Source organism: Rutilus rutilus (assembly GCF_951802725.1).
Source record: "Rutilus rutilus genome assembly, chromosome: 3".
NCBI classification, from domain to species: domain Eukaryota; kingdom Metazoa; phylum Chordata; class Actinopteri; order Cypriniformes; family Leuciscidae; genus Rutilus; species Rutilus rutilus.
In genome coordinates this window covers 39,372,112-39,386,434 of record NC_140211.1, presented here as the reverse complement: position 1 = coordinate 39,386,434, position 14,323 = coordinate 39,372,112, and the positions used below count along the sequence as shown (strand labels likewise).

General features: G+C 39.6%; 1 protein-coding gene across 2 annotated transcripts in view; it reads right to left on the bottom strand.

The window, feature by feature from the left end:
• pcxb (pyruvate carboxylase b) overlaps positions 1–14,323 on the bottom strand; it is a 239,641-nt gene that overhangs the window by 35,135 nt on the left and 190,183 nt on the right. For both annotated transcript variants that reach the window (XM_084406108.1, XM_084406109.1), the window contains 3 exons: positions 12,123–12,363; positions 11,586–11,835; positions 3,723–3,967 (listed from right to left, as the gene is read on the bottom strand). In XM_084406108.1, coding sequence (XP_084262234.1) covers positions 3,723–3,967; positions 11,586–11,835; positions 12,123–12,363 — 736 coding nt within the window. The remainder of the gene's footprint in view (positions 1–3,722; positions 3,968–11,585; positions 11,836–12,122; positions 12,364–14,323) is intronic.

The following is a 14,323-nucleotide window of genomic DNA, read 5'->3' as shown; positions in this document are numbered from 1 at the left end:
GCTTGCTGCTGCTTCAAAAGAAACAGAATTAGAGGAGTGTGTGTTGGTGTGTGTCCCAGCAAACTGGGTAGCAAGGAAGAGCAAGACATGAAGGTTGTGTTCAGAATGGAAAACTATCATAATGCTTACTGTGCACTATATACACTTTGCTGCCTATTATGTAAATATTTTTAAATAGATTTTTAAATGTTTTATTTATATTTATTTGATTAAACATACTGTAAAAACTGCAATTTGAAATAGTATTACAATTACAACTGTTTGGTATATATATATATATATATATATATATATATATATATATATTTTTTTTTCTGAGATGGCAAAGCTGAATTTCAGCAGCCATTGATCCTTAAGAAATCATTCTGATTTGGTGTTTAAGAAATATTTCTTATTATCAATGTTGAAATATATATGTGGAAACAGTGATAAAATATTTTCATGATTCTTTGATGAATAGAAAGTCCAAAAGAACAGCATTTATTTGAAACTTTAACAATAGCCGCATTTCCACCGTCGGGCCGAACAGTTCTATGAACGAAAAGGAATGGTTCCAGTTGTATTCCCACTTGAGCTTGGTTTGGCATGGAAAGATTACAAACTGTTCTCGGCCCGGAATTCTCAGCACGCTTGGCTAACAGTGCTGGTAAAATGCGTGCAGTGATGTCACCATTCAGGATTTATCACTTGTCTGTTGTCTGGCTGTTTCTCTGTAGCTGGCCAAGTGTGCTATTTGAGAGACGCAAACACAAGTTAATAATAAAATTAAAAAGAAATATCTAATCATCCTTCATAGTGTGTAGCTATTTACATCTCATAACGTCTGTAAACTCTGGTGTTACCAAAGTAATAGCTGACGCATTTGTCAAACCAAATTAAAACATATCCGTACCGGCTGGGCCGGATCAGCACCGAAAGGAACGGTTAAGCAACGAGAATGGTTTGGCCCGACGGTGAACACGCGGCTAATGTAATGTCTTTAGTGTCACTTTACTGTTATCTTATCACTTCTGGTTCATTCGTTTTAAACAGAAAATTCTGGAAAATGTAGATCATGCAGGTATTCCATATACTGTACAAAGTATAAATAATGCATACGCAAACTACTTTTCTTTTAAAAATAGAATGTGGCATGCCATTCTGAACATACCTTGGCAGAGAGAGAGAGAGAGAGAGAGAGAGAGAGAGAGAGAGAGAGAGAGAGATGGCAATAGCAAAAGGAATATAAATGGAATCACCACAAAATCCCAAAGTCTAGCCCATTTCCCCCAAACCCATGAACTAAATTGGAGAGAGATGGTGTGAACAACAACAACAACAACAACAACAACAACAACGAGTGCAGGCAGGAATGCACTGACAGAAAAACAAGATAAAGAGCGTGAACTGAATAACAATCACATGCAGATTCAATGGAGGTAAACAGAAACTTCTATTAGGAGAATCCCAATAATTGATTGCATTGAGCAAAATACTGAAGCAAGTGTAAGGCGGGTGCCAGCAAGTCTGGGCTACCCATTGAGAAAACTAAAGGCTCTCCTGAGAATTAACATTTGAACTCTCTCTTGCATATGTGACAGCAACATCCGAGACACACCACAGAGTGCAGCTCACACCTCACTTTTACAGCTCCTCACCATCTCCCCCTCTATTTTCCTCCTCACGTAAAGCTCACTAAAAACCTATGCAATGTTAAGTGTGTACAAAAAGTAACTATGCATGTTTGGTATCATTTAAAATGTCTCAGTGCGCCTGGTAAAATGGTCTCATCTCCCAGCCATAATGAAAAGCTAAAAGAAGTTATACAATATAAGAAATGTGGTGTGCCCCTTAAAGGTGTGCCCTCCCCAGATCCTCCATTCAAACTACCTCCTGTATGTAAAACAAGAACCTATTCAATTACAAATTATGATCTCACAGTTGTGAACCCCTCAATAGGGGACCAAAATCTAATTATAATGACAGACACCACCATTTGGTAAGCATACTGAATTATCTGGGTTTATAAGGAAAATGGGCAAAAGGTTCGAGGAGTCTGTAGGTAGACTTCCCACACGAACGCTGTGTGTAGTTTTCGTTGCCAGGTAAATATTTCTATAATTCCTCGATTTCCGAATTGTTGTTATTATATTTGATTAACCGATGATTTTATTTTATGAATTGGATTTTGAATTAAATGTTCTATTACCTGGTCAATAAATTGTGAACATTTGATTTTATTCTGACTGACTCTGAAATTGTTTTCCGAAGTAGATTAAACAGATTTGTATGTTCCCGCAGGTTTTGCATCATATTAATGACGACTAACATTTGGCATATATCAATTCAAGTGTACTTGGTTTGTAAAGACAAGAAGTGAATTTCCATTTAGAACAGCGAATGCTGCTTGACCAATCTAAATTTGCATGTGTCTTACCTCTGTTTATATTTAATGTTACTTTATATAAGTGTACGTGGGAAACCACGGCATGGCCAATCCAAAGCTATTATAAGAGAAGTAATGTTGGTCAGCTTGTTTCTGTAATAGTGGCCATACCTCTACTGAAGTAAACGTTAAGTTAAATTCAAGTGTATACAATTCCATGGGGGCTATACTAAAGTATCTTTGATTGTGTAAATGTGAATGTGACTGATCTCAGGTATATAGCAATTACCTCTGTTTGGTGACCAAAACTGATGAGCTTGTGAACATGAGACCCGTGTTAAACAAAAGACGTGAGGACCTCTGAGCGACATAGTTTCCTAATCTGGAACGGGTAAAATATACTTAAAGAGTTAAAAAGAATAATCAAACATTCACTCACTTTTAATGATGCTCAGATATCATTAAAACCTTTTTCATTTATGGAGTCAGATGAAATAACGAGGTAATACATGTATTTCATTTAATCTTGTTGTGTTGTGTAAAAGGAAAGACAGTAATGTGCAGAAACCTTCCCCGTATTATTGGAGACCGCCATTGGACCGATAAACGGGCTTACAAAAGTGATGCCAGACACATTTCAGCTGATCGGTTTATTTGGCCTTAGGAGACAGAATGTAACACAGCAGAAGCCAACATTGGCAGGTGACACTGACTGCTCGTATCAGTTTACATGGCAGATCAGCTGATAACCAGAACTCTCACTATCACACTGTTCCTCTGACAGAAAGTGTCAGAAGTTGTTCTTGTTAGTCACAGAGATTATGGATGGTGACAGGACGTCAGCTCATCCCATTGATTCGAAATATCCATCCAACGTCTCTAGAATAATTTTGTAAAGTGTAATTATTTTAATGTGAACAGAGGAAAGAATGAAGTGTGCCCGCAATGAAATTGTTATTTAGTCTACATGCAAAATTTAGGGTACACTGCAGATAATTTCTATGTTTTAAGTTAATTGTTAGGTTTGAACCAACAGGAACAAAAATTACAGAGCTGTGATCTGTGATTATATACTTGTGGAATTTAAATGACAGCAAATCCAATAGAAAAGTCACTTTATTCGCACTGGCCTTCAAGGACACTCTTCAGTATGTGGAACAGGGGAGGAGGAGAGAAGGACAGAGGGAAATAAAGAAATAAAGAAAGAGAGAGAGAGAGAGAGAGAGAGAGAGAGAGAGAGAGAGAGAGAGAGAGAGAGAGAGAGAGAGAGAGAGAGAGAAAGAGAGAGAGAGAGAGAGAGAGAGAGAGAGAGTGGGTGACACATTTGGAATCAAAATGAGATTTTTGGAGGTCTTACTTTGATAAGGTCTCCCAGCAGCTTGTTGGCTTCAGCGTAGGCTTTCTTCACCTCTTTGAACTTGTTACCGAGGCCCATGCTGTGGGCCTGGAAGTGAAGGTTGGTGTACTGGCCCCCTGGGATCTCATTTTCATAAACATCTGCATTACCAGACTTCATTGTGGCGGTGCAGTCAAAAGGAGCGTACAGACCACGAGCCACTTCCCAGTACTCGCTGTAGTCAAACACTCTGTCCAGAGAAACACCTGTGTGACAGAAGAAGTGTTACAAACACTGCAATGTCACTATGATATAATAAGCCATATGATTTCAGACAGCTTATTAAAACAATATGATATACTATTATAAGACACCAATTTTCAATAAAAAAGACATACCCCTTTGTTTTTAATGTTTAAAAATATATATATATATAGTTTAACAGCATGATTGCTGGTGAAGACAATGCACATAATCCAGCAGAGAAATATCGACCAATCATAAAACTGCAGTGAACAAAATGCTAAAAGAGCTCTACAACGACTGCCCACTCCCATGAAGCACTGCAAATTTCACTATACTCTCTAACTACTTATATTTCTGTATATATCTTTTTGCATTGTCTTTTTGTCTGAATGTATTGTTTGTTTGTTTTTATTTCAAATCAAAGTTTGTAATATCAACTCGAAGCTGGTTAAGTATTTGTTTTTTTTAAATCCCAAGTGTCAAAATTAATGGAAAGAAAAAAAATCTTTTGGAACCAACGCAATGTAAAATGTGGACAGGCACTGTTGAGCTCTAACATGGCTCTCTGGAATGCTTGATATTTAATATATATATTTTTTTTTTTTCATGAAATGTTATACATCATTCTTATATTATAAAATATGTAATTAATTTATAATATGATAAATATTTTTGAATTTCGTATTCTCACAAACTGTGACAAAAGACTGCCTTTTCAAATCTGTTTAACAAGACAGTGACTGCTCAGAGTAATTTGTGAATAGAGTCACTTAGTCATCTGTAAAGTTGTCTTTTAAAACATAGGAAAGACAGAAATATATTAAAGATAGAAATGACTGGGCTGAAAGTATTAATTCAGTGAAATTAATCACCCTCTCCTTTCAGATGCATTTAAGTGGTCGTGTTAGAAGCTCTCTCTCTTTTGCTAGAAACATTTGACTGACTGATATTGCTGTCCTAATCTGACACATCTCAAAACACACCATCAATCCATCAATAAAGACCCTGCATAAAGTCAGACTGTAATAATCAATGTGGATTTAATTAAGCCTGATGCCACAAGAGTCATCTTTCCTGTCTTCAGGCCACACACACATGCACGCACACACACGCACGCACGCACGCACGCACGCACGCACGCACGCACGCACACACCCACCCACACACACTCACCCCCCCCCACACACACACACACACACACACACACACACACACACACACACACACACATATTTCATAAGTGAGAAGCTCTATGCTATTATAATGTTCCTGCTGGGTTCGCATCACTCCAATAGACAATAGTAACCAATCCATTAAGCGATGTCAATGTACATTGTGTGCTGAACTCTATCATTCTCTAATGTGTCACTACAGCAGATAAATGGCCCTAAATGCCCCCGAAATGACTGTGCATTTATGAACATATGAAGTATGTATGTATGTGTGCTTGCATGAGCTATAAATGACAGTAGAGTATGGACCAGTTTTCTAATTTTTTTTTTTTTTTTTTTTTGCTGTATACAGAGCTTTGGGCTGTCACAGAGACAAGTGTGATTTCCCAAGGCACCCATTTCAGTGATATCTGTCAGGTATTAGGGATATTTTATGCATGATAATCTCAGAAAAATGCTTACAGCAGATTTAAGACAAGGCTCTAAAACAAATCGTGGCATTCAACTTTCACACTTAACCCCCCAATCCCCCCCAGCTTAAACCAGCCTAAAGTGGTGGCCTAGCCAAGCGTGGTTAATCTGGTCTGTTTTGATGGTTTTAGAGGGGTTTTGGGTACTTTATAACTGGAAGACCATCTGGCCGACCACCTAATAGAACACCAACTTGGATAAGGCTGCGAGTATGGAAGTCTGTTTCCACCTCAGAATAATCAAAAGTTAATTGTGAGATAAAGCTCAAAATAATGTTGAGATATTTGGGAATCAAGACTTGGTTTTAGTGTGTGTGTGTGAGTGTGTGTGTGTGTGAGAGAGAGAAAGTGTGTGTTTGTGTGTGTAAGAGATAGAAAGAGAAAAAGAGAAGACTGAAGACAAAGCAGAGAGACATTTAAAAGTGAACACAAACAGCTTGCACAGGGATAAAAGGTTTGATTGCGGAAGTGAGTCTGAATGTGTCTTTCCATTTAATCAAGAGATGGAGAGAAAAAGTGACAGATGGAATATGAGAGAGAAGTGTTAGTGGAAGCGGTGGGCTTGAAGACTGCATAGAAAAACATGGAAATGTAAGAAAAATAACTTACAGATGCAGAAGGAAAACAAACACATAGGGACAGATGAGTGTAGGCGGAAGAGAATGAGTTGAAACAGGACATAAAGGGAAAGATTAGAAGATGTGAATAAAAAAGCCTGAAGAGAGGGAAAAATGGGAGAGAATATGTGTGCTATAAAGGAAAAGAGAAAAGAGGGGGAAGACAAAAACACCAAATATGGACCTCAGCTAGAGCACACAAATCAATGGCAGGGCAGCTAGTCAGGGCAATACAGACAACAATATACAATATAAATAAATAAAAAGAAAAGAAAACTAATGAACATAGAGAATGAAAACAAGATGCATGTAAGAAGCTTGGTACAATAAATGTGTGTCTGTGTGTGTGTGTGGCATTAATAACAAATGGCTCTAACAGCTCAGGCAGAGATACAGTGAGCTAAATATTTACCTGTGCTAGCCTGCTACACTGGCAAATAAATTAACCAGCACAATACACTAGAGAGAAAACCAATGACAGTAAGAGAGAGTGATGAGAGGAAAAAGGGATCTTCAGGAAACTAGACGTCTACTATGTACCAATTACCTCAACAGATGCACCCATGAATAAAAAAACGATGTACTTAACACACAAACACACATGCTCATGTGCTAGAAAAGAAGAAAAGATATATGGTGTATACATCTCTTTATAAAACGGACAGTTCCAGTCCTTGATTCTGATTGGTTGAGCCGTGTTCGAAGCCGTTGTAAATTACTCAACAAACATACACCTGTGACCGCATTACATTAGTATTACTGCGCAACTGCCGTTTGTGATTCTTTGTTGCTGCATGTGTTGCTTAGCAACCTCTTTGGAACTATATTGCTTGGCGGAGGAATAAATGTGTTATACTTATAGGGTTATATTTTTTGTTGCTGATGTTCATTTTATGAATAAAATAAATATCAAAATTAATACTTATATGGAGTAACCGTTTTATAAAAGCAATAAGCCCCTTGAAGCCGTGTTTCACAGTGGATTTAGAACAGCTAACACCCCTTAGCTGTTCTAAATCCACTGTAAAACACGGCTTCAAGGGGCTTATTGCTTAAATACTCAATTGTAATCTCACACAATTTCTAGTATTTTTAGCCATCTAATTTTTTGGATGGGTCATAACAAATGACTAGTCTACTACTTTATATATAGGTTTTTATTTTATTTTATTTTTTACTTGGTTTCTCAAGGAAAAAAATTGGTTCACAAGAAAAAAATCTAATTGGTATAAAGGTTAAAAAAAAGTTGTGCTGCTTCAAATTTTGGTGGAAACTGTGATACACTACCGAAATGTTTGGGCTAAACAAGATTAGAAGATAAAAAAAAGTATACTTTTATCTAGCAAGGATGCATTACATTGATCAAAAGTGACAGTAAAGACATTTCCAAAGTTACAAAAATACTTCTATTTTAAAATGCTATTTTTTCTTTTTTACTTTCTAGTTAAAAAAATGTATCACAAAAACATTAAGCAGAAATAATAATGTTACTTGAGCACCACATCAGCATATTATAATGATTTCTGAAGGATCATATGAGACTGAAGTAAGTAATAGCTGCTGAAAAATCAGCTTTGCAATCACAGGAATAAATTAATTTTTTAAAATATATTCAAATAGAAACAATAAACATTTTGTTGAACGTTTGCCGGTTCCCACTTCCTTCTTCCCATAACATCTAACTGCGTTACACTGGTGCACTGGTTACAGATGGATCTGGTAGAGGGGTTAGAGACGGGCCCAGCCTTTTCTCTGCCCTCACCTGCCAGATCCAGTGCTTTATCTCAGGGATTAAAAACATGCTTTGTGGTTTCTTCAGCCCCGAGTGAAGCACCAGTACTGCATCTATCCAGCTCTGAGAAGTTGGATGTTGTTAGTTTTGAGACAAGAGATCTTGGTGCTGAAACACTGAAGAGACGCATGGGAGCTATCTCTCCCCTGAGTCAGTATCAACCCTCAAATCCCCTACGTTACCTACCAAGTCTTTAAGAGCCACTTCAGAGCTGGTGGGTAAAGCATACTTGGCAGCAGGTCAGGCCGTGGCATGTCGCTGAGATGAGAGCGTCGCTACCTGTACTCCCCCACAGAAAGACTGAGGATCAGGGCGGCGATCGCAGCCCAAGCCTACGAAGGATAAAGCGAATCTGAGCACCATTATTATCTCCAAGAGGGCTTTGGCGAAGAAGCCCTGACACCAGAGGTGTCAGGCTTCTGAGGGCAGTCCCCTCCGGGGGAAGTGGTTAACACCTCATTATACGGTGATAATATCCCCTCTGTGCTCTCCGGCGAGCCCAGTGTCCGCCCGGAAACGTAGCAGTGCTAGGATGCTCACCCCCTATGAGGAGGGTCTCAGAGCAATCAGTTTGGTTGTTTCCTGTCAGTTCGCTGCTTCAGGGGACTGAATTGGTTCCTTGAGACTCATCTCCAGATGCCAGTCTCGAGAGATTAGAGTAGATTTTTTGGCAGAGTGGAAATTACTGCCAAATATATCTCAGTGGGTCCTGCTAATGGTAGAAAAGGGCTACAGAATTCAGTTCGGGTCGCACCTGCCCAGGTTGAATGGGGTTCTACCCACAGTGGTAGGCCCAGAGCAGGCTCTGGTTATGGAGCAATAGGTAAAGGCTCTGCTGGACAAGGGGGCCATAGAACATTTTCCTCCTTCCAGCAGGGAGTCCAGGTACTATAGTCGGTACTTTATTGTTCCAAAAAAGGATGGGGGGTTGCTTTCGATCTTAGATCTGCGCCAACTGAATCACTCTGTAAAGAAGCTCAAGTTCAAGATGCTTACACAAATCGTGTCAAAAATCAGGTCCGAGGACTGGTTTGTAACGATAGATCTCAAGGACGCTTACTTCCATGTATCCATCCTTTCCCAACATAGGAAGTTCCTGAGTTTCGCTTTCGGGGGCGAAGCGTACTAAAATTGCGTTCTTCCTTTTGACCTAGCCTTGTGACCCCGCAATTGGGACCCAGGTAACTGCCCTGTTGGTACAGTGCTGGAGTTCCTGCAGGAGTGGTTCTCCGCAGCATTATCCTCCTCCACCCTAAAGGGATAGGTGGCGGCCATAGCTGCTTACCACACTTCTTTGGGTGGTGCGTCTTTAGGTTTCCTCCATGGCACTTTGAGGCTGAGACCCGCAGTACGCACCAGAGTGAGGGCCTGGGATTTGGCCATTGTATTGCAAGGCCTTCTATGGCTCCCTTTGAGCCAACTGAAGAGGTTTCAGAAAAGTTCCTCACTTTCAGGCTGTGTTCTTTCTTGCCATCTCGTCTCTCAGAAGAATCGGAGACCGCGAGCCCTGTCGGTAGCTCCTTTGTGCCTGGAATTTGTACCTGGCATGGTGAAGGCCTTTATCCACCCTAGACCAGGTTATTTCCCTAAGGTCCCCACTAATGTTGCGGGGCCTATCGTTCTGCAGGCCTTCTGTCCTCCGACGTCGGATCAAGAGAAGCTTAATCTGCTTTGTCCTGTCCAGCATCCAGCCAGCATGGGTGGAAATGGAATTTTGCACTGCACTTTATGTCTTGGCGTAAAGGGGCGGTCACACTAGCATGCAAAATTTCTTCAGACAAGGCAACGATGAGAAAACTGGACAGAATATTTGTGCAGAACAAATTTTTTTATGAACAGAAATCCACCAATTTCTTTCTTAAAGTCAAAAAGAAAATTTTATCTTATTATGCTCTTAATTTATTTCCCTAATTTGTCTCTGGTTTTCATCTTTCACCCATCAGGTTGAAATTGGTATCTCAATGTTTACAGAGAGACATTGACAGATTGTTGTGTATGATGTGGTTACATGAGAGATCGTCCAAGAACATAAGATTAGACTCTGGAGAATTTTAAACCGAAGTGCAGTGGCCATTACCTAACCACTCTGCCTCTAAGGAACCGTATTGGGGGGACAGAGGAGGGGAAGAGAGGGAGAGAAAGACTGGGCAGAGAAGGTATGACTTAACTTTGACAGTAATGAAGTGGAGGAAGGGGAAATAAATGTGTAAGTGCAGTTAAAAACAAAATGGGGGAAAGGGAAGGTAAGGTTCTCTACCTCTCTTTTTTTTGCTGTCATTAGTCTTTGTCCAGTGTGTGTCAACACATTCGTTTTGTTTAACAACCCTCTCAGAACAGGCAATTATCACACTTACACAGACAGTAAAGCACACATACACTACAGTACACTAACTGTATAAAAGTACAAATGTATTGATATTTGATGACAGGCCCTGCTGAGTCCCTTGATTAATGAGCTCAGCGACTTGACTAATTAGACATCATTAATCAATTGAGCCTGACTGTCTCTTAGGCCGAATCAACTGACCATGGTCCACCTGTTGAATGAAAACTGCACATGTACTGACCTAGGCCAAAAACACAATCTATGAAACCGTAAACGTTTGACTTAATGTTTGTTATTAAATATTTTCAAGCTGTTGCTGTGCCATGACAGTAGTGGAATTAAGCAAAAAATATAATACAAAGCTGACAAATTGTGTGTGTATATATATATATATATATATATATATATATATATATATATGTATATGCCAACACATGTATCTATTACATTTTAAAATATATTAAAAAAGAAAACAAATAATATTACTAAATATAACTGTTTTCACTGTATTCTTGATCATAATAGACTTATGAAATAAAATATGAAAAAAAGACTAAACAACCCCAAACTTTTTAATGGCAGAGAGACATGGCAAAGAGAATAGAGACTCAAGTTGCGTTTTCAGTGATTTGTTCATTCCAGTGTGTGCGTTTCACTCTAAAATACGAGGTCTATCATATTCTGTGATTGTTTCTGAAGAGCGCAAGCACTGCGCTCTTTGGCCAAATGATACGCAAACTACGTTTCTCCGCTGGATAATCAAACCAGCATCTCGCTAGTAAAGTTTTGATGGTCAATCAAGGTAAAGGCGATTGCGGTGACTTACAGGAGTCGTACAGTGAGCACGTGTGAGTCCGTTATATTGATGCGCAAACAAACCATGTATGTGCGTTCTCGACGCACTGATCACACACATTTATGACTTTATTTGACAGATGGAAAGAAAGAAGGTGATAGGAGACGAGAGACGGGAACCTGATCAGGAAAGGGCCTGAAGCCATAACTCAGGAAGTGCTGTGATGCAATATGTCAAGAGCGCTGCCTACTAGCCTAAGGCTCTGACATGTTCTTAGAATTTGAATTGCTATTAAAGTTCCCCATACAGATTTAGCTAGAGTTCAAGTTGGTCAAGTGAATTTTCTGCACTGACCAAAAGAAAAGTGCATAGTGAGCTGTGTATTGATACATGACTGAATATGGAGCTTTTTTGCTTGTGAAATTTAGTGGATCACACCTTTATCTACGATTCTTGTCCACTCACCAGTATCAAGTTTGGTTCCTCTGGTGCAGGCTACGATGGCACCCATGCTCGGTTGAGAGGTCATGCCAGCCATTGAGTCAACTGCTACATCCACTATATCTGCGCCTGCTTGTGCACAGGCTAACATTGCCGCGACTCCTGCACCTGCCGTATCGTGAGTATGAACGTGGATGGGGATGTCTGGGAAACGGTCCCGCAATGCTCCAATCAGTAAACGGCTGGCTTCAGGCTTCAGCAGGCCAGCCATGTCCTGAGTAGAAAAGATAGAAGAGCTGCTTTTAACCACTTAAGCGAACCCCAAAGAAAAGAAAATCAGATTATAATAATCACTGTATCATTACAGCAGATTAACAAAGCAATAGAGAGAAGTAACAGAAATAACAGAGCAAGAATGAGTATTACAGTCAATGTCTTTAGTCATTACATCCTTGATTAACTGCCAAAAAATACCATGCTATTTGGCAAATCCTTCACCTCTGTGAGTGTTGAACATGATTGTCAGGACAATACTGTAGTTTCCATGTACGCGTGATCTACCTTAATAGCCAGTATGTGTGTTCCAGCCTTAACTAGCTCATTGGCTAGCTTCAGATAGTACTCCAATGAGTATTTCTGTCTCATGGGGTCAGACACGTCTCCCGTGTAAGAAATGGCCGCCTCCACCACACCTCCCGCCGCCCCTGCAGCTTCCATCCCCAAAAGCATGTTGGGAATATAATTCAGGGAGTCAAAAACACGGAAGATATCCATTCCGTTCTCTTTGGCTACCTCACAGAATCTAGAGAAAGAGAGAGAGAGAGAGAGAGAGAGAGAGAGAGAGAGAGAGAGAGAGAGAGAGAGAGAGAGAGAGAGATCATCAATGGAAATAATGTTTTGAGCTCTGCACTACAGCCAACTCCTTCAAAACCGCCATGTATGGTTTATGAGAGTAAAAAGAGACATTTGTGTGAATGCACATTCAAGTCAAGCCACTGAAATCAGACATTTTGCTGCCTGCCAGAGAACTTTCCAACAGATACAATTAGTATGTTGTTTTTATTATGGAATGTGGAAATTTTAAGATGAAAACCATTGCCATGATACTAAGGGGGTTGTGGCTGGTTGCAAGAGCATTGTCATGTGGTTGCTAAGGTTAACATGGTTAACATGATTCTATGCAGTTGCTAAAAAGTTCTGCATGTTTTTAGTTTGTTGCTATGAAGTTGCTAAGGAGTTTGGCATGAAGTTTAGGGTGTTTCTATGTGGTTGTTAAAACGTTTTGAGTTGTATGGTGTTATGCGGTTATTAAGGTGCTCTGAATGGTTTTATAGTGTTGCTATGCAGTTGCTAAACTGGTCTGACTTTTTTAGCGTGTTGCAATAGGGTTTCTAAAGAGTTTAAAGCTATTTTTTGCATGTATGCTATGCAATTTTTTCTTGCAACCCTCCCATACAAGCAGAATTTGTGATATTGTTGTCACATGCACACAAATGCACACTCTTTGTCATGAATTCCTGCAACTGCTTCAGAGTTGCTGTAGGCCTCTTGGTAGCCTCTCTGACCAGTTTCCTCCTGGCTCTTACATCCAGTTTGGAGCGACGTCCTGACCCAGGGAGGGTCTGTGTTGTACCAAATACCTTCCACTTCTTAATAATAGAATTCACTGTGCTTCTAAGCACTGATAAAGCCTTTGACATTTTTTTTGTATCCGTCTCCTGACTTGTGCCTGTCCACAACTTTATCCCGGAGATCTTTTGACAATGCCTTGCCACCCATAGTTGACTGTTTTCTTCAGTTGCACTACCAAGGACTGAAATGCTTCAGGAAAAGCTTGTTTCATGCTGAGTTAATCAAAATGACCACAGCTGATCACAGTTGAAAGTCAATTGGCTTTGTGTGCTATTGAGAAGGTGATTAACTACACCTGGTTGGGTTTACAAGTCATTTTTAGGAGGGGGGTGATTCTTTTTCCAAGTCAGTGATTCTGTTTTTTAATTTGTCTTTTTTTTTTTCTGACAAGTTGGTTGTTATAAATTGTAAATACAGCTGAATAAAACAAAAATTGTTTTTGTCCGTTTTAATTTCAGGCTGCAAAGCAACAAAATGTGATTATTTTAAAGGGGGGTGATTCTTTTCTATACCCACTGTAAACCAATTTCGAACCGACATCACAGTTACGTCACGACGTTAGCTGGTGGCAAAACAAAGGGAAAACTGGAGGCCGCCAATACAAACCAGCACAGATTTGGCTACATAATAAGGAGCTTAAATTATTATTATTATTATTAAATGTCATCTTGGGTGCAATAATCTATGAAAAATTAATATGCTGTATCTGGAATTTTTATTTCTAGAAAATATTCACATCATTAAAATTGCACCGTAATGTCACTCTTTACATTGTCGTCTTCTGGTCTTGGCTCTGACTAGGCAGAACTTCGGATCGTACCACACAAGTCTTGTACGTGGCCATTCAGCACATAGTTATAGGCATCTAAAGATTTATATGCCCTCAGTTTCTCTTTACCCTCGGTTTCTCTATCGGGTAGGTGTAGAGGTCAGGCCACTCAACCGGAGGTAGCGTTAATGTTAATCCTGTCAGATCGTCCATCCATTGATTGAGCGTGTACGGGTCAGCCAATCTGGTTCCGTCCGTTAAAATTAACTTTTGCAAATAACAATTGCAGTCCTGAACAGTGAGTGACCTTGCCCATTAAGATAAAATCAGATTTTCTCCAGTCATTGTTAAAAAACAAGTT